General features: G+C 40.7%; 3 protein-coding genes across 8 annotated transcripts; 2 read left to right on the plus strand and 1 right to left on the minus strand.

The window, feature by feature from the left end:
* Positions 1-107: 107 nt before the first annotated feature.
* Positions 108-1,429, plus strand: LOC129587856 (uncharacterized). The gene is made up of 4 exons (XM_055481796.1): positions 108-321; positions 407-594; positions 709-810; positions 1,220-1,429. The coding sequence occupies exons 1-4, from the start codon at positions 250-252 to the stop codon at positions 1,347-1,349; spliced, it is 492 nt and encodes a 163-aa protein (XP_055337771.1). The 5' UTR covers positions 108-249; the 3' UTR covers positions 1,350-1,429.
* Positions 1,430-2,226: 797 nt separating this feature from the next.
* LOC129587726 (uncharacterized) lies at positions 2,227-9,514 on the plus strand. 6 transcript variants are annotated; one of them, XM_055481599.1, is made up of 4 exons: positions 2,227-2,436; positions 6,257-6,797; positions 7,689-7,893; positions 8,748-9,514. In XM_055481599.1, the coding sequence occupies exons 2-4, from the start codon at positions 6,474-6,476 to the stop codon at positions 8,894-8,896; spliced, it is 678 nt and encodes a 225-aa protein (XP_055337574.1). In that variant the 5' UTR covers positions 2,227-2,436; positions 6,257-6,473; the 3' UTR covers positions 8,897-9,514. The 6 variants fall into 6 exon arrangements, with proteins under 6 accessions (XP_055337574.1, XP_055337573.1, XP_055337578.1 ...); XM_055481598.1 differs by lacking the exon at positions 2,227-2,436 and adding an exon at positions 4,067-4,671; XM_055481603.1 differs by lacking the exon at positions 2,227-2,436 and adding an exon at positions 4,738-4,828.
* A 222-nt stretch (positions 9,515-9,736) lies between these two features.
* LOC129587727 (sulfotransferase 1A1-like) lies at positions 9,737-12,547 on the minus strand. The gene is made up of 6 exons (XM_055481604.1): positions 12,346-12,547; positions 12,023-12,141; positions 11,551-11,777; positions 10,906-11,127; positions 10,563-10,746; positions 9,737-10,107 (listed from the first exon to the last, which is right to left on the minus strand). Exons 1-6 carry the CDS (start codon positions 12,447-12,449, stop codon positions 9,989-9,991), a joined length of 975 nt encoding a protein of 324 aa, XP_055337579.1. The 5' UTR covers positions 12,450-12,547; the 3' UTR covers positions 9,737-9,988.
* Between the last annotated feature and the right edge of the window lie 4,690 nt (positions 12,548-17,237).

Genomic DNA, 17,237 nt, shown 5'->3' on the forward strand with positions numbered 1-17,237 from the left:
AGCAACAAAATTCACCGGAAGTTCGTAAAATTATTGCACTATATCGTTGCGGCCACTTAGATCCGCATCCATTAAGAACCCAATACGCGTACAGTATTAACCTTTTTCTTTAACAAGAAATTTTGTGAAGATACGTTGTAGGTGATACTGAACGTTTGTTTTTATTTACAATCTAATTTACAAGGAAAATACCTATATATCTTCATTATTGGTTGTTATCGATTTACCATTAGTTTGATCATAACAACAATGCAACAACAGTCTTACAGCGTGGTATGGTGTGTTATCATGTGCCTTGTGGAAAATTCTTTCTGTGCACTGGTAAGCCAAACATGTGGTTATGTCTTATAATAAACTGCTGTCTTGCCGACCGGCGACGTATCTGTATCACAGACATGCATAACAGGCTGAAGGTTCACCTCCCCAGTTTGCTGTAAAAAAGCCTGAGTTCTCCGTCTGCGCACCGGATTTTTCTGGACGCGTAGGAGCGACGGATGCCGATGGAGATAAAATTTTCTACAGTCTCGTTAGCAGCTCACCGTCAGCGCTCGACTACGTCGTAGATGCCGGCACTGGCACTATAAAATCCTTCCGGTAATGCCCTAATTTATTAATATGAACCGGTAATTTTTTCATTAACAACAGGTTTCTTGCTACTTCGAAGTAAAAATAGTAGTTTCAGATTGTTATCCACTTTTAATTTCGTAGTCCGTTCAATGCCAACGAAAAATCCGTTTTCTCTGTGCAAGCTACCGACGCAACCGGACTTTCTTCGATTATAACGGTCACAGTTATCTATCAAGAATGCGGGTAAGCCGTAAGCTGTAACCACTTCCATAAAAAAATTAATCATGATTTCCGGTTACATGAACATGGTTACTTGAATTCTGTTAGGTACCGCCGTACCGGTACACACCGTTAAAACAAAGTAGTCAACTGAATTTCTGTTGTTGGCTAATTACTCCGCTGCCATGCAATGTTTATCTTTGCGGATGCGTGTATAGAGTATAACTTGTAATTTATGCTTGCAATTGGGCGCAAAAGTAAAATTATACAATTGTACCCGAATTCTAACATAATTAACAACAAACTGCAAACATGTACATTTTCATTAAAACGTTGTACGCTAATAAACTATCCAAGCCACATTATACTATTTATCCTACGTATAGTAGTACTGTCACACTGTATTTATTTTTATGCTTTCTGCGTTTTGTAGGAGCCGTTTAGTTGAACCTGACCAACCGTCCTCCGCCGGAAGCGCCCGCTTTTTGGAGCCGTTCGCACCTCGCAATGCATCTATTGGAGGGATTGTTAACATTTCTAGGATAATTGAACGTGAACCATAGAAATGTATTACGAAATTTTTACAAAAGTTTTCTTATTTAACTTTGTACGTTGTAATTATTGCGTAATGACACTGCGTATGTAGCACCGTATTTAATTTTCCCGGGCCTTGCGCATCAGTTTTATATTAATAACTGACGAATGTATTTAAATTTTGGATTATTTGAAACGACAAAAATTGTTTGAGTGCCTAACTGCCTATCAGTAATTTATATGAGCACCTTTTTATCCGCATAGGACCTGCAATTTGAACACATAACAGAAAAACCACACAAAATACAGTATGCCAGTTTACGAAATTGCATTATGTGTTAACCCAACATGAACAAACATTTGTAATAACTTTTTTTGCAATTGTTATTTTCTCCCGATGGTGCACCTCGCACGGAAGCCGCATGACCCATGCACAATAAGGCATACATAATTATGGAGACATTCAACTTCAAGAAGAATCTGAATGCAGGCAATAGAAGTTTTATCATTATTTTCAAATATTTACAAATTAAAAATTTTCTGCGACAACCTTTGTCGCAGCTTGTTGTTTGACTAGACTATGCAGAAGTTATGGCAATAGCGCTCTTCATTTTGATTTCCTTAGATTATTATTGATTACCGTATTGTTAGCAAGATTCGTAAAAACAAAACACAAGCCTGAAGCATCCACGTATTTTGGCAAATTATATGGTGCGGTCATCGAGCAGCAAGCCGGCAGCATACGTCACGCATCAAGTACAATACGTCCATCAGATGATTCACTACCGGTCAGTTTAAATATACTATACAGGTCGACTGACGTGAGTCACGACGTGAGAGCCTATGGGTGTTCCTTTACTACAGCCGACAGCGTGAAAATCGTGCCTTCGCAAATCGCAAAATCAGAGCAGTGTTCAGTCTGTGACTTTGCAAACTTTTAAACAGCCATTTTCCTCGTTGCACTTTGTGACTTTTCTCGATAAAGCATCCCTTCAATGATTCGAAAATTTGCTTTCCTTTTATTGTTCAGGAAAGGATAATAATTTCTTCGGTGCATCGGTTTGCAGGTGGTTTTGGGATTCCCCAATTCCGTATTGGCTTGACTTGCAGAAAACGGTAAGAGTGCGTCTGCGACCTGTGAGTGTGAAAGCTATCTGCTTTAGTAGGTTTTCGTGCAGTTGTCCGGTTTCCGGGTTCTGAAATTTGATGGTTTTGCATGGAATTTAGGAAAACATCCTGATGTATTTATGAGTGCATAGCTGATCTTGTAAATAATTTAGAAGAACTGTGACTACAACATTTGCTTGGGTTTTCGAGCGCAGCATCTGGAAATTCTGGTTCGATAACAGTAAATAACAGGGAATTTGTGAGTTGCTTCGGTGTATTTATCTCCTGAAGAAGTTTCAACTTTAAAGTGATTCGTGATCGTTGAGTTTTTGTGGTTTCTTAAGATTTAGTGTGTAATTTGGTTACGTACATAATCGTGTGCCAGGATTGTAGATGTTGCTTGAAAAGTGCTAACGTTGTCGTTTACGCGTTGGCAAGCCACTACAGCACGTCTTTTGTGATTACGTAAACCGCGTAAACCAATGCTCGCTAGTTATAACTGATTACATATTGCGCTTTGGGTATTCGACTCTAGTTTATGAGTTGGTCAGTTACATCAGTCCGTGCGACAAAAAGTAAATTCTGTCTCGGTTGAGGCACGTTTTCGTTCAAAAATTAAACGAAAGAGAACTGTAGAGTGTGAAATGCTGGCAGAATGAGATGGAGGCTTTTTGAGTAGAGCATGCCGTTTCCGGTTTTCAGCGATTTTTTGGGGGTTCGTTACAGGGAAGACTGAATTTGAGCTATAAATAATAAGATATGATTTACCCGTTATTGAACCACATTTCCGCTTGTTTCCCTGTCGGGTAAACTTTATGCAGAATCACCGTCAAAGTGAGTGGTGCGGGACCGGACCTGTACTGACCATGAGTAGCGGTTCAATACGGTTCGAAAAATGTGCAACCTCATTACGTACTCTTGAGGCAGGAGGGAAATCCGAATTTTTGTACACCCTGTGAAGTTGTAACTTTTTCTAAATGCAAAATTGTGAGAAAGATGTATAATGTATTTATCAAACTGATAGGTTTACGGCAAACATTACTAATTTTTGTTTCTGTAATAAATTCCAGTTGGTAGTCGTACAGGTTTTAATTTCCTTTTCCGTGGAAATTGTCGCTGATCGGTTAATTACTTAATTCGAAGTGTCTTCTTTACCGTGTATTACAAGTTTGTCGGAAAAAAAATTTAAAATACTTCTATAGTTCTATAGAATTACGGTCAATTTCTGAACGATATTAAATCTGTTATTATGCAGGTTATTCTCGGAATGCGGTTACTGACTTGATCACGGAATATTCTAAAGTTAAATTATGGTTTCTGTCACCAATTAAGTCTATCGTTGTTTTAGTCTGCTTGCAGTTAAGTAATGCAGCTGTTCTTTAAATTTTTTTTCGAGCCGGTATCGAAGTTTCTTCACAAGGTAAATACGTGGAAGAAACTTTTTGGCAAGATGTGGGATGTGAAAACGGTTGAACTTGGTAATCAGGTTGGCCTAAATGAAAAGTTGGCTGAAAAGTAAACGACCAAGTTTAAATACATTTGCACATGTGACAAGTACGCCGAAGAGTGTAGCGAGTTGCGTGATCAGATGTAAAACTGGTCCATTTCGAGACGCTTCCTCTGATGAGGACTGAAACGGAAGTCATACGCACTGTAACGCACTGCGTCAGCAGTGGCACTGCAGAACGTGCCTGTATTTGTGGTGATACGCCGTACGACTGAACATTTAATTGGAAAACTGGGGCTCATCTGTCGCGGTATGGCCATCACACAGCGGCTGCGTGGTCCACGTTTGACTTGCTACTTTGTCTTGTGATCCATCTGGGTTGGTTCTGTAAAAGGCCCAGCGTAATAACAGTGCTGTGTTATCGCGACTGTTCTGCGCGCAGATCATGTTTGCGTATTTGTTCGATAGAGACACGGCGGACGAACGAAAGCGCTAATCGTTTATAGACATCGTGGCGTGTACGGTTTACATACACTTTTCATGGCATGTGTGCAGCATTCTAATCTAGTTTCGAATTTTTATTCGAGCCCGAGTGCTTAACAGGCTTGCTTTGATTTTCGTACTACCCGGGTAGCGAGGGAACTATTAATCGGATTCTTGGAGTGTTTTCAGTGCGACGTATGGAATAGAATTGTGATTTGTGTGTGAGTCGGGAAATTTCGGCATGAGTGTGCGATAGTTAATCCAGTTCGATATTTATTTTTAACTGCCCTTGAAAGAAGGAAGTTTTGATTGGGGTGAGTAGCGATCTGAAAGCTTTGTGATTCATAGCGATGGTCTACGAATCGGGTTTTAAGTGCATAGTCTGATAATCTGCTACTCCATTTTTTTGCCGAGATAATAGTAGTGCTACGCGAAATATGATTATTGTTGATAACTTGATATAATCCGCAGGTTAGTTTTAAGTCATCAATTATCAGGCATATGAAATTTTCCTTTGTTAAAACAATCAGAAAATCCGTTTCAAACGTATTCGATAGATCGTGGTTTTCTGTGCAAATTTTGAAAGTAATGGATTATTGGAATTCAGCGGAGTGATAAATACATATGGCTAGACTAGTGGCTGTTATATGCAAGGTTCATTGATCTGGGAATTTGATGATTTTTCCTCCCAGTGTGTAAAAGTGATACTGGGCGCTTGCGCTCACTACTTTCCCCTGCTGACGGCTTGCTCATGCTGGGTGCGATTGATTGCTTCGGAGTCCGATGGTACCCGTTTTCACGTTTATCGACCTTTAATACCCAATTGTCAGTGCTGCGGACCTGTTTTGTGTGCTGCTGGCGTATGGTGGCTATTTCTCGACGACCAGCCTATCCGTTTGTCATAATGGCAGGGGCGGTGCACTTGGAATTTTTAATCAATTACCTTAATGGGATTTAAAATTGCTGATAATCTTGTTGTGTTTCTGTATTTATCAGCCTGTTTGCCGAGTTTTTTAGCCTTTTTGCACAGTTTTCCAAAAGATTTTAAAGTGGCGGATAGTGAGGTAGTTCAGAATTTGCAAATGTCGCTGATAGAGAATTCTCGATATCTGTTGGGTTGTATAATTATCGATTTCCTTCAGCTCCCAATTTTGAATGTTGAGTTAGATATAGTGCGTCACTGCGTACAGTAGGTGTTCAAATTTTACAAAACGGACAATAAGTTCTGGAACCACGGGGAATAATGTATTGACTATTTACATCAGTGGTAATTTAGTTTGATTAATAATTTTCTTAATGCTTGCCAAAAGAAAGATCGCGATTCATGATACGAGTGTAGAAGACAACTTGATTCAACCGAGTCATGATCATATGATGACGCCAGCGGACGGCATCGTCTGATGGTGGCGCGTACGAGTACACTTTGTGTGTCAGCTTTCTTTTGAAACGCTTACTTCCTTTAAAAGTGCTCGATGTACGCTGATAGTGTCGGTGCCAAGCCAGCTGCTGCTGTACAGGAAAGGCGTGTGTTTTGTGCGTTTCACGATCACCGTGTTGTGTCTTGTGCGGCTGAAAACCGGTTCGCTTTTCGCCAGTGGAGCAGTTCAGTTTACAGCCCAGTAGTGTTGTGTATGGCATGTGTGTGTTGAGCCGAAAATGGAAAACATCTGACAATAGTAGTAGAATAGTTGAGAGCAGGTTTCGTATTGCTGCTGCGTGATTTTTTGTCAAGTTAAGATTATGTTCAGGCCCTTTGGAAACGATTAAAGAAAGGGACTGGTGTTTTTGCTGACGTGCGTCTTTTTTCGTGGTAGTTATTGGAAGATTACTCTGGTAATTGCTGCGAAGTTTACACGAGAAGGAGGCGTTCCATCGTTAAACTGTTTTTGTGTTTTGCAGATTATTTGGCTGATTTCTGCAAAACTACTGACAGGGACGTGATTCCTGGAAGGTTTTTTCTTTCATCGTACTTCGATTTGTGGTCAATTGGGTGTTAGTCTCGTCAGTGTGTGTGGAGGACTCGGCGCCGTCGACGTCAGACTCTGGTCTACCCTCTCTTTCTCTCTGTCTGCGTCTTTCTCCCCCTTGCCCTCAGCGGATCGATCCGATCTATAGAATGGAACAGCAGACCAATTCGAACACCAATCAGCCTACCTTGTGTCGTTCGGGATGCGGTTTCTATGGCAGTTCCTCCATGGACGGCATGTGCTCCAAATGCTACAAGGATGCCCTGAACCGCAAGATGCAGCCGCCACCCAGCAGCAGCTCCCCGGCGGTGAACATCAGCAGTCCCTCCCCGGCCTCCATGGCCTCATCCGGGACCGCGTCCACCAACAGTTCGTTCCTTGATCTCTCCACATCGCCCATTGGTATCGCGGGGGGCGGTGGTGTGGCCAGCCCCTTCTCATCCAGTGTGCCAACCCATCTCACTGCTCATTTGGTAAGGTGCTGTCTCTATGCTATGTTGTGCGGCGCTAGTGTTTACATGCGAGAAGAATAACGGAAATAGATTTGATTTGGTAATGGGCATCGTGTGTGGGAATGCGTGCGGCCTGGTGAAGGGCGCCGTGACTATTTTCATCAGCGAGTGAAGTTGCGTAATTGGGGGTGTTTTAATTTGAGCTGACAGGTTTACTGCGCGATGACGTTGCTCAGGGTCAGAAGTGAAAAGTAGTTCGTTCTGGGAGTGGTTTTTTCTCCTTTTCAGCAGCCAAATAGGTACTTAACTGTTTCCTAACATTGTTTCCCCTTTCTTGCGCTTCAGCCGTAATTGTGGTAATTGCGGTAATATGGGTACAAAGGTGTTTTTTCCAGTGAGCAGTTTGGTCAACAGGAAAAATTGCTGTTTAATGACATCTGATTTGATATGTTTTTGTTGATGTTTGAACGGAACTTGTTAATAAGAGATAATGCTGGCGGAATATGGGTGCAGTGTGCTCACTAATCACCCACACTGGATCGATGCGCTTTGCTTTGGCCCACACACGATTAGTCGTATGACTAAATATGTATCCGGAAGGTGAATGTAATGCAGGCAGAATGTGAATTGGTCTCTTACTCTGGCCGATGTATGCATGGCCGTGGCGCTTCTAAGGGAAGGTCGGCTAGTTTGTGTAAACACCGCTGTGAACCTGTGAAACATATGATCGGAAAGCTGGCGCGCCGTCAACACGTCACTAGCCGAAAAAAATCACGTTCTAATACTTGGGTTCGGAGTATATATATATTTTTGATAAGGTTGCTGACGTGGGTTGCTTCTTCCTTGACTTGATCTTGATTAATTTATACATAACGGTGATGCCGTAAGTAACTGTTGTTTGGTGTGTTGCAGCCTCATCCTTCCAGTAGCATTAATCTACCACATATTGCCACTGCATCCGGATCAGGCGCTTCCCTATCGTCTGATTATGCCCTTTCAAATTCCCCCTCCTCCACCAGCCTTCCGGGCAGTTTCACGGACCCCACCTCGCCCATGAGCGAAGCGGCCAAGAAGAAGAACCGTTGTGCCGAATGTAATAAGAAGGTCGGATTGACAGGTACGTTGTGTTGATCGTGTTTGGAGTTTGCGTTGTATCACGGGAACATCAAAACATCCCTGGCAGGGGGGTTCCAGCCCGCCTTTGATCGTGCTGGAATTTGCGTTGTTTCTTGGAACATCAATGATGAAGTTACGAAGTAAATTACTTACCATTTAAATTGATTTTGCGAAATTTTCTTTTTGGTACTTACTGGAATGAATATTTTCTGTTAGACATTTACGGGTTTTCCACTGGTTTTCGACGTATATTTAATGAGCATTTGATGGACAATCGATTTTTGATTACGCCGATAGTGATAGTTCCCCCCATAGTAGCAATCGTGTACACTTGTGTTAATCGGATTGTGTTAATCGGATATTACGTAAGGACGCCGTTTAGAGCAGTTATATTGGTGTGGTTATGTAAGGCTTTCTTACGCGTGGTAATGTGAAACATTTTTAAGCAGTTGTGAAATACACCGCATGTAATGGTGTATTTCTCCAAGCACCTGCATCACTTGCCATAATCGTTGTCGGTGACGATTATATAGCTGTGGCTTGCAGAATAACAGCCGTTTTTGGCTGATTGTGCGTAAGCAGTTAAATGTTTTGGGAAATCGATAGCCGTCGATGACGAGCACGCGAACCACGTAAAGTGAAATTTTATCCAACTCTGGTATTAAAAATTTTGTTCCTTTTAAAAATACATTTAGTACGCGAGTGTGCGGGAATCATCTTTGATAGTACTTATTGATTTACAAATTGGTTTTGTAAGTCGATTTAAACGTAGCTCAGAAATACACCTAATCCGGAGAAATGTACGTAATCATTTAATCCGGTAATCCATAATGGAGAAATGCGTCTTTATTCCAGGTTTCGAATGCCGCTGCGGTGGGACCTTCTGCCCCGTGCACCGCTACTCCGACATGCACAAATGCAGCTTTGATTACAAGCAGATGGGTGCGGATGAGATCAGAAAGAATAATCCGGCGGTCCGTGGGGAGAAAGTGCAGAAATTATAAAAGAAGCGCAAAAACGAGAGAAAGGGAGATTATTTTGATTATATCGCGGGCGCGCACGCGGGTGTTGCTTGGCCGACAGTGTTTTTTTCATTTTTAACGATTTAGTTGTTCTGCGCTGTGGAAACCTTCACTTCGGAATAACGGACAGCCATATTAGTTGGTGGGGACAGACAACCGTGGGGAAGAAACGGGGTTGGAACCAGGCGCGCGGACACACCCAGCCTGAACGGGAAACTTGCGTTTGCTTTGATATGTTGTGCATAGTTGGAGCTCTTTTCGGGGGGATATTCTTTGTGTCTCCATTTTGGCGTAACGGTGTGACTGTTTCGGGACGGACAGATATTGGCGGATGTTTGGCTACGCCGTTATTTCTGTTTCTGTCCGATTCTGTCGTGGCTTGTCTGCGGGTGGAAGTTCGAGGGTTTTCATATCTCTGTGTTTTCATTGTAAATTGACCTTTATCTTTCGATGATGAAATGTAGTCGGTTGGAATGATTCGTGTTACCTGCTTTTGGTTCTTCTTCCTTTTCCCATGTGTTTGTCCGCGTCTGTTGTCGGCGGAGCGGATGCTGGCTTATCATTTTGACCTGCGTTGGAATTAAAATTTGTTTTGTTCTACGCTTTCATTCATCAGTTTCATTACAAAGCTCTGTGTTACAAAAAACAATTGCTGCATAAATAGGAAAAACATTAGACAATATTCACTCCAGTAAAAACTTGATTATTATTTCAACTCTTGTGATACTTCAACGCTTGGAGAAAGGGCATATATTTTCAGAAAATCAATTACTATTTGTGAGCACTACGACGCGGTTGACATTCTGGATCCGTAGAATTTCTTGTTACAGTTTACAGGTTTCCCGGCATTTATGATTTTAATACAACTGCGTATGTGATGCGCAATAGCTTGCAATTTAAAACGCACAATCAAAGTTAACATAGCAGAAGCAAATCTTCAGAATAGCAGTTCAATAAAGTGCACACTGCATACGAAACAAAGTCTGAAATCTTAAATTTAAAGGCCACACCAAACGGTATCATTTTTCATCGTGTTGCTGGAGAAATTCAGTTTATACTCTGTAGTCTGTAGGTTTAGACATAGTCGAAATGCAGTCCTTGCAATTCCTTGCTAGCAAGACTGTTAGCAATCCATTCGTCAACAATCTCGTTTTGTGCCACGGTAAAATGGTTTTTCCAGGAGCCGATTTTTCCTAAACAGATGATAGTAGTTATATATGCCATCTACTAGGGTAGGGTAGGCATCTACAGAAATATCCGGCTGCTTGCCGATGCGTAGTATCGAGAATTTTGATGGCACAGTAAGTATAAAAATGAAATTTTAATATATTAATAAAGCTGCATATTGTACAGATAGTGAGTACTTATTTGAGCCGCCCACGCGGTAGCTACACAAGTACATATCAGCGCTCGTTCAGGCAAGAGGAACCGTTTGAGCCTAGCGCCGATACATTACAATTTTCTTAATTCGAACTGATAGCATTAGTAATGTAGTTTAATACCGCAAGGTAATTTTTTAGAAGAAATATTTATCAAGTCTTCTCATTTTCGAGGCCGATCAGAACTCTCGCCACAAAACAGTTTTGCTTTAGAATTCTTAGTTTGCAGGCAACATATATACAGACTCTGTCCATATATTTGACTGTACCTGATCGGAAAAACGGAGCAATGTTGAAATCGATAATGCCATTTTTGTGAGTCTGCGAATAGTTGACGCAGTCGTTATTCTTCATTTCGTCAAAAGTGGTATAGTGAACAATGTGTTCGGCTTGCTCCTTCGTTAGTGACCGTCCCAAGAATTCGCCCACTTGTTGCACTTCCTTAACCGGATCCTATGTAAAGAAAAATAGCATAGTATTACAGTTATCGTAACAAAACCTACTATGACATAAAACTATGTTTTGTACTAATTTAATTTTAAATCGTTGTGAGCAGTAATAATTGCCGCCGGTTGATATTTGCCGAAATGGCATTCCTTGCATAACCGGCACCTTGTGGAGTTTTTCGTAGGTCGTGAAATGGACGTTATCGTGGTTGCGCAGTGTCCAGTAGCTGGCCACATTGCCAAAGTACGGACAGTAGACGACTTCGTCCCTTAAAAACAATCGCACAAAATCCTCGAAGTCTCCACGGTAATCCAGAACGCGATGAGATTTCATAAAGTAATACATGGACACGATGGTATCTTTCGGGTTCCGTGCTACGTAAATTATCTAGAAAGAAAATAATTAATTGATTATTTGCGTAGTCTCATTAAGGCAACCTTCGTTGTCATTTATAACCGCCGCAGTCATATTTTCAAAATTTCAGCAAAACAAATTCAACACGCGTTTAGTGCTGGAAAGATTTGTTTAGCCATATATTTTGTCAAAATTAACGTTTCGAACCTAGTAGAAATTCAAATTCTTTGTTTAAGGTACTTTGTATAATTGACTTGTGATTGTTTATAATTAATTTGTTACATTATAATAACATTACATTACTTTCGGTTGATTACTGTACTTATTTTGCCGAAATTAAAGTAATCGAAGTTGTGAACCAAGTTTAGGAGTTCCACATTTCTTTAGCATCCGAGTGTTAAGGTTAATCAAGCGCATGTGACCCGAGGGTATACTTTTTCGCTAGCAGATTCTTACACGACTTTTGGCTTGGTGTGCCGAATCAGGTAGTGCCTGCCATGCCAGATGCGTTTTCAGCGTGCGAGGTCGCGGCATGCTCAGCGCACAATCTAGATGCCGGCCATTCTGCACCTTCTTCCCGCTTTCCAGGTACGGCCACTTCTCCTCCAGCAGGCCGTTATGCAGGCAGCTGGGATCGCCTTTATTCAGAATTAAGGTCACGATGGCTTGCATCCAGGTGGTGCCTGTTAAATTGACCAGTTACACATACATATGTATTAACGAAATGAAACTCATATGCGTAATAGAATCTACATAGATGCCGAACTAACTGAAGCTAACGCAGTTGCAGTCAAGCATAGTTATTAAGGACTTATAAATATTTATGCACCGTTAATGTATGAATTGTTATACAGCTTGTGGATAATAGCGAAAGGCCGCATTTTTTCCGCACGAGTTAAATTTGTGATTTAACAAATGTCTTCCTTACCGGATTTGGGAAACGTAGCCACTATGATGTCGTCGGGAAAGGCTTCGAATTTCTCCAGATCAGGCATAAGGTCATAGTTACGCTGGATGAGTTGAACTCCCCGGTACAATTTCATTGGACTGTTGAAACCAGTACACCCAGTATACGGCTATGTCTTATGACTATCAGATTAATTCTACAATATTTGGCTACAATTTCGCTACATAGGTCACTGAGAAACATGAGCATAAAAAGCTGGCTTAATTGGTGATAGTGTATTGATAATTCGCATTTATGGTGGTTAGTGGTTAAGTAATTCAACTTCGTTTTTTATACATACTGACCTGGCGAAAGGTCCTTCTCGTTTGCGGGCAACGGCTGCCGGACTGCCGCCGTTCTCCCGTTTACCATTCTCCTCCATGGGAAGATTTGCAACAACTTGAGCCATATCCAATCTCGGTGGTTATGTCGCTACCGAAGAGCCTGCTTTCTTCACTCTACAACCAGCTAACTGCAACCGAATGCTTCTGTTCGGCGTCTCGTCTTGATAAATCTAGATTATTGTAAAACTAGCGCATTTCAGCATAAAATGCCTGGAAGCCATACCGGTAAAGGTAGCAGACTTGGCCTGCGTTTCCGATGACTGGTGCTTCCTCCGGCATTTTGTCACCGTCGTCAAAAATTATTCACTACGTACTCACGTAGTCATTCTACTGCAAAAATAATACACAGTATGATGTGAAATAGTTATTTTAAACAGAAAAAGAAAAATATCTTTTCAGGTTCCACAGAATTATGTAGATTTTTTTTAAGAATACAAAATTGCGCAGCAAAAATAAGTACTGCTTATCAAAATAAGGATATTAAGCTACTAGTAGAAACTGTGGGTGGTCATTCCATAAAGCTTATACGATGGTGATCAAGCAATTATTATTTTTACATTATTTCATTAATTCTCAATCAAACAAGTCTTGTATTACTTATTGTCACTAGTATCAGATTTTTATACATACTTGATATAAACAGTGTTGTTAAAAATGTGTACAGTAGCTTATCGTCCAGCTATGTTCAGTTTGCGACATTTGTAGAGCGCACTCAACATCCCGGATGCTGATGACTTCGGAAGCGGTTTCGTTACTGCAGCACCGAATGCGAAACATAAATGAGGTAGACGAAGTCTAATAAAGGTCATACTAAAACTGGTCATTCATCACGTTAAGACTGGCCTTAATAAACATTGTAAATTTTGAGTAAACAAAGCATTGCTGATAACGAAGGGATGCAGCCGTTGGTGTTTATAAACAAAGAATTAGCGAAATTACTGCTTTTCGCTTATTTACACAGGTGTGAGCGTTAGTGTGCAGTGTGCACAAATATCAAATCGAAGTCCTGGTTTCGTTGATTTGCAGCGATGTGTCAGTAGTTAATAATTAACAACGTCCAAGTATTGCACTTATTTATTGCTTTATAGTTCCAGCATACCCGTTTTGCACAGTTCATTCCATGTTTTCTGATAGCGATTACAGACATGAGTTAATAATTAATTCAGCAGTTCTGCAAAAAAGTCAACCAATTAAACTTTCTACCAGCAACTCATATAGAGTATTTGTTTGCATTATATTGTTTGCATTGCTATTTTAATTATGGCATATAAAATTTAATAGACAGCAGCAGCACAATTTAATAGATGCAGCACAAGAAATTACTTATGTATCTGTACAGCGTTGTCTTGCTGCATGCGAAGTACTATAAAAAGCCGCTACAATACGGTGTATTAACAGTGCGCAGTCGCGGTCACTTTGATTTATCAAACGACTTATGGCTTTTGAGTTGGCATTGTCCATCTAAAAAAGCAGAATTCGTTAACAACTTTAATGCATATTTTTCCATGTTTTCCATGATCTTCTTCTGGTCTTACAATTAAAAATAAAAATTTGCCGGCCTACAATATAATTGTACTCCCGGTGATGCTTTTTATTAATTCAGAATTTGGCTCATCTGTTTCTACACACCGATTAACGCTTATATACGCTTATCGTTAATTAGACAAGAAAAATTGATCCAATGTGTGTCGCCTTGGCCGTAAACAAAAAATTTCACATACGTTTCTTTTGTTATGAAGAATTAATTATATATAAGGTGGGATGTTTCGGTTTTATATTTGTAGTATTCTGTTCTGCCGGCACCACACGCCAGTTGGACACCACGTATATTTTTTTGGTATTAAAAAGTGTAGTTCAGTTTCTGAGAAAAATTCCTGCCGATACGGCATAGTTGGCATAATGCTGTTTGCTTTATCTTACGCAAGTTATCCGGAAAAAAGGTGTTTGTGAAATTTGCTTTCGGACACATGCACCATCCAGATACAGATTGTCCATACACTTGACAGTAAAACCTTTGGTTCAAAACACAACTACTGTTGCCGGTATACAGCTACCTCGGAAGGATATAAAATTATAGGAAAAGAAGCGCTGTACATTGCAGTAAGTACTTCACTGCTCAGAAGCAGCGAGTAGGAAAAGGATGAAAACGATGTTAGAACAGCAATTTACCAGCCAGCTTCAGTGATTCTTGATATGATATTCATGTGTTACAGATAATTTACATATAACTTCATCTTTCAGTTATGTATTCGGTATCTCAAAAGCTACCTAGGCACATCAGTTTACTGCACTCGTCGCAAATTACGACTTTAAGTCACAACTGTAGCATTCGGTAAGGTCCCTCCTAATTGCTGCGTCGGCAGAAACAGCGATGCAGACTGCAGTACCGAATGGATTAAGTCTCCAAGACGCTTCCGGTTTCTGAGATGCAAGTAATCCCAGAAAACCCGAGAAGCTAAGCAGCTAAAACTCCCCACAGCGTAAGAGATTTTTCCATAAGAGAACAGTTCATTTTACTGTAAATCTGCTGGTAACTAACGAATACAAGTCATTTAGCAATTCACACTATTTACAATGTAAATAAAACTGATATTAATTCGAATTAAGCTGGAAGACATCTCTGTATTACAATGACTTTTCGTGAGTCTTGTATCATTTTCGTGCGATCTCCAGATGAAACGAATTCGGCAACACTGCTGTATCTGTAAGTAGATCTTTATGCACTTCCAGTTTCAGATGATGATTGTAATTTATAATGTGCGTCCTGCTCATAGTATAATGTGCAATTCAACGATTAATAAAATTAATTGTAAATATTATTATGACTCCTTCTTTGCATCGCATATCAACACGGGCTTTGTAGCATTATAGCAATACCGCCAATTTGCTATACATGGTACGATTCAATAAAGTTTGGCTTTTTGGTTTTGTGATCGTGCGCTTTACCTACCTAAATGCAAACCTATCCCTATAAGCTGTGCCTGCAAATACTCGTATAATACCAGTTTTGAATTCCGCCTGTGAATTATTAAGTACAAGATCTATACTACGCGCGGCGCCCCATAGTTTTGAGATCTCTATAACCATAAAACTTCTGGAAAAACGGACAACGCCATTAGATCCGGGATAGTTCAGAAGTGGCCGGCAAGTGCTTTTTTATGAAAATATCGAGCCGGCATCAAGCCGGCATCAAGACCAGATTGATCCAACCCATCTTAAAGGTCACCTTGAAACTTAGAAATATTTGCCTAGATACAATACAAAATACCAATTGACATAATTATCACACTAATTAAACCGAAAAATAAATAAATTATTGTACTTATTCAAACACTCGCGTTATTCAAACATTGCTGCCGGAGTTGCCGAGCTCGAAACACCTTTAAAATTAACCGATATAAAATGTAAAAATATCAAATATAAAATCAATACGAAAAATCACTGGACGAGTGAGTGACCGAAACACTATCACCGACCACTGAGCGGAATTTCTAGGTGAGTGAGTCATCGAGCGGGCTTTGCTCTTGCTCACCTAACGGGCTCTGTGCACTGGACAGTAGTTGTAGCAGGGTCACATCCTCACCTAGCGATTTTTCTCTCCTTACCTAGCGATATTTCTTACTGGACAGGTTGAGCTCGGTTAGTCACTCACCTAGTGATTGAGTGCGTCAAAAAATCGCTAGGTGAGTATACGTGACCGAGCTACCACCACTGTCCAGTGCCCAGAACCCGTTAGGTGAAAGAGTACCGAGATACCACTACTGTCCAGTGCACGAACTCCGTTAAGTGATCTAGTGACCGAGCTACCACTACTGTCCAGTGCATAGATCCCGTTAGGTAGATGGGTGACCGAGCTACCAATACTGTCCAGTGCATAGGTCCCGTTAGGTAGATGGGTGACCAAGCTACCAATACTGTCCAGTGCACAGAGCCCGTTAGGTGAACGCATGACCGAGCTACCACTACTGTCCAGTGCACGAACTCCGTTAAAGTGATCTAGTGACCGAGGTACCACTACTGTCCTTTGCATAGATCCCGTTAGGTAGGTGGGTGACCGAGCTACCAAAGCTATCCAGTGCACAGAGCCCGTTAGGTGAACGTATGACCAAACTGCAATATTACTGAGCAAAATAGAGCAGGGCCTGCTAAGTTCTTAATGGGTGACCTATCTAGCACCACTGTCCAGTCTTATAGCGTCCTTTTAGTTTGTAATGTGATACTCTCGTGGGTGATTAGATTCGGATGGTTTTTCACTAAAAAAATTTAACAAAAAATGATCTGTAAAGTCAAAATAATTGCGTTCGACTGCACGAAACCAAAACATCCATTTTTTATAAAATTTTTTGTTATCGGGCTCTTCGGATTTATCCGTTCTAAGTTAACAATCCGTAAACCGGCCAAGGAGTTTAGAACCCAAGAAACGCGGAGGCGAAGCCGAGGCTGTTTCTTGTATGTATATAATATACACTGCAGCTTTATACAAGCAATATACGGAAGCTCTCGTGCATGACCTTTGGTTACAAACTGTAAGGCCTATTGCTTTTACAAATCGTTTCTGTAAAACCGAGCTTTTAAAACTCTGCATGCGAAGCGTACATACGTATTGTACATTTATATTTATATGTCAGTAATAGTTGTTTATTTTTAAGCTGAAACAAGTTGTCATGTAATTGCGTTTTAGGCTAGCAAATAATTAGAGATTTTACCGCCGGAATTCGAAGGTATAGGACTACAGTTTTTTCAAGAGAAGATTTTTGTGCATCTCAACATGTTTTACAAAAACAAATATGGTGTGCGCGATTCTTTATTACAACGTTACGTTAGAAGCATAAACGCATTAGGGTTCAATTTAA

The sequence above is a fragment of the Paramacrobiotus metropolitanus genome, unplaced genomic scaffold (genome assembly GCF_019649055.1).
Source record: "Paramacrobiotus metropolitanus isolate TYO unplaced genomic scaffold, Prichtersi_v1.0 Parri_scaffold0000026, whole genome shotgun sequence".
Lineage (NCBI taxonomy): Eukaryota > Metazoa > Tardigrada > Eutardigrada > Parachela > Macrobiotidae > Paramacrobiotus > Paramacrobiotus metropolitanus.

Excerpts from the sequence above, each read along its gene's own strand:
- LOC129587856 (XM_055481796.1), top strand. The coding sequence starts at position 250 with ATGCAACAACAGTCTTACAGCGTGGTATGGTGTGTTATCATGTGCCTT. Across the intron at positions 322-406 it reads AAAATTCTTTCTGTGCACTG|GCTGAAGGTTCACCTCCCCA; the intron begins GTAAGCCAAACA and ends CATGCATAACAG. Across the intron at positions 595-708 it reads GGCACTATAAAATCCTTCCG|TCCGTTCAATGCCAACGAAA; the intron begins GTAATGCCCTAA and ends TTAATTTCGTAG.
- LOC129587726 (XM_055481599.1), top strand. The coding sequence starts at position 6,474 with ATGGAACAGCAGACCAATTCGAACACCAATCAGCCTACCTTGTGTCGT. Across the intron at positions 6,798-7,688 it reads CCCATCTCACTGCTCATTTG|CCTCATCCTTCCAGTAGCAT; the intron begins GTAAGGTGCTGT and ends GGTGTGTTGCAG. Across the intron at positions 7,894-8,747 it reads TAAGAAGGTCGGATTGACAG|GTTTCGAATGCCGCTGCGGT; the intron begins GTACGTTGTGTT and ends TCTTTATTCCAG.
- LOC129587727 (XM_055481604.1), bottom strand. The coding sequence starts at position 12,449 with ATGGCTCAAGTTGTTGCAAATCTTCCCATGGAGGAGAATGGTAAACGG. Across the intron at positions 11,778-12,022 it reads GGCTACGTTTCCCAAATCCG|GCACCACCTGGATGCAAGCC; the intron begins GTAAGGAAGACA and ends TCAATTTAACAG. Across the intron at positions 11,128-11,550 it reads CACACCAAGCCAAAAGTCGT|ATAATTTACGTAGCACGGAA; the intron begins GTAAGAATCTGC and ends TTTTCTTTCTAG.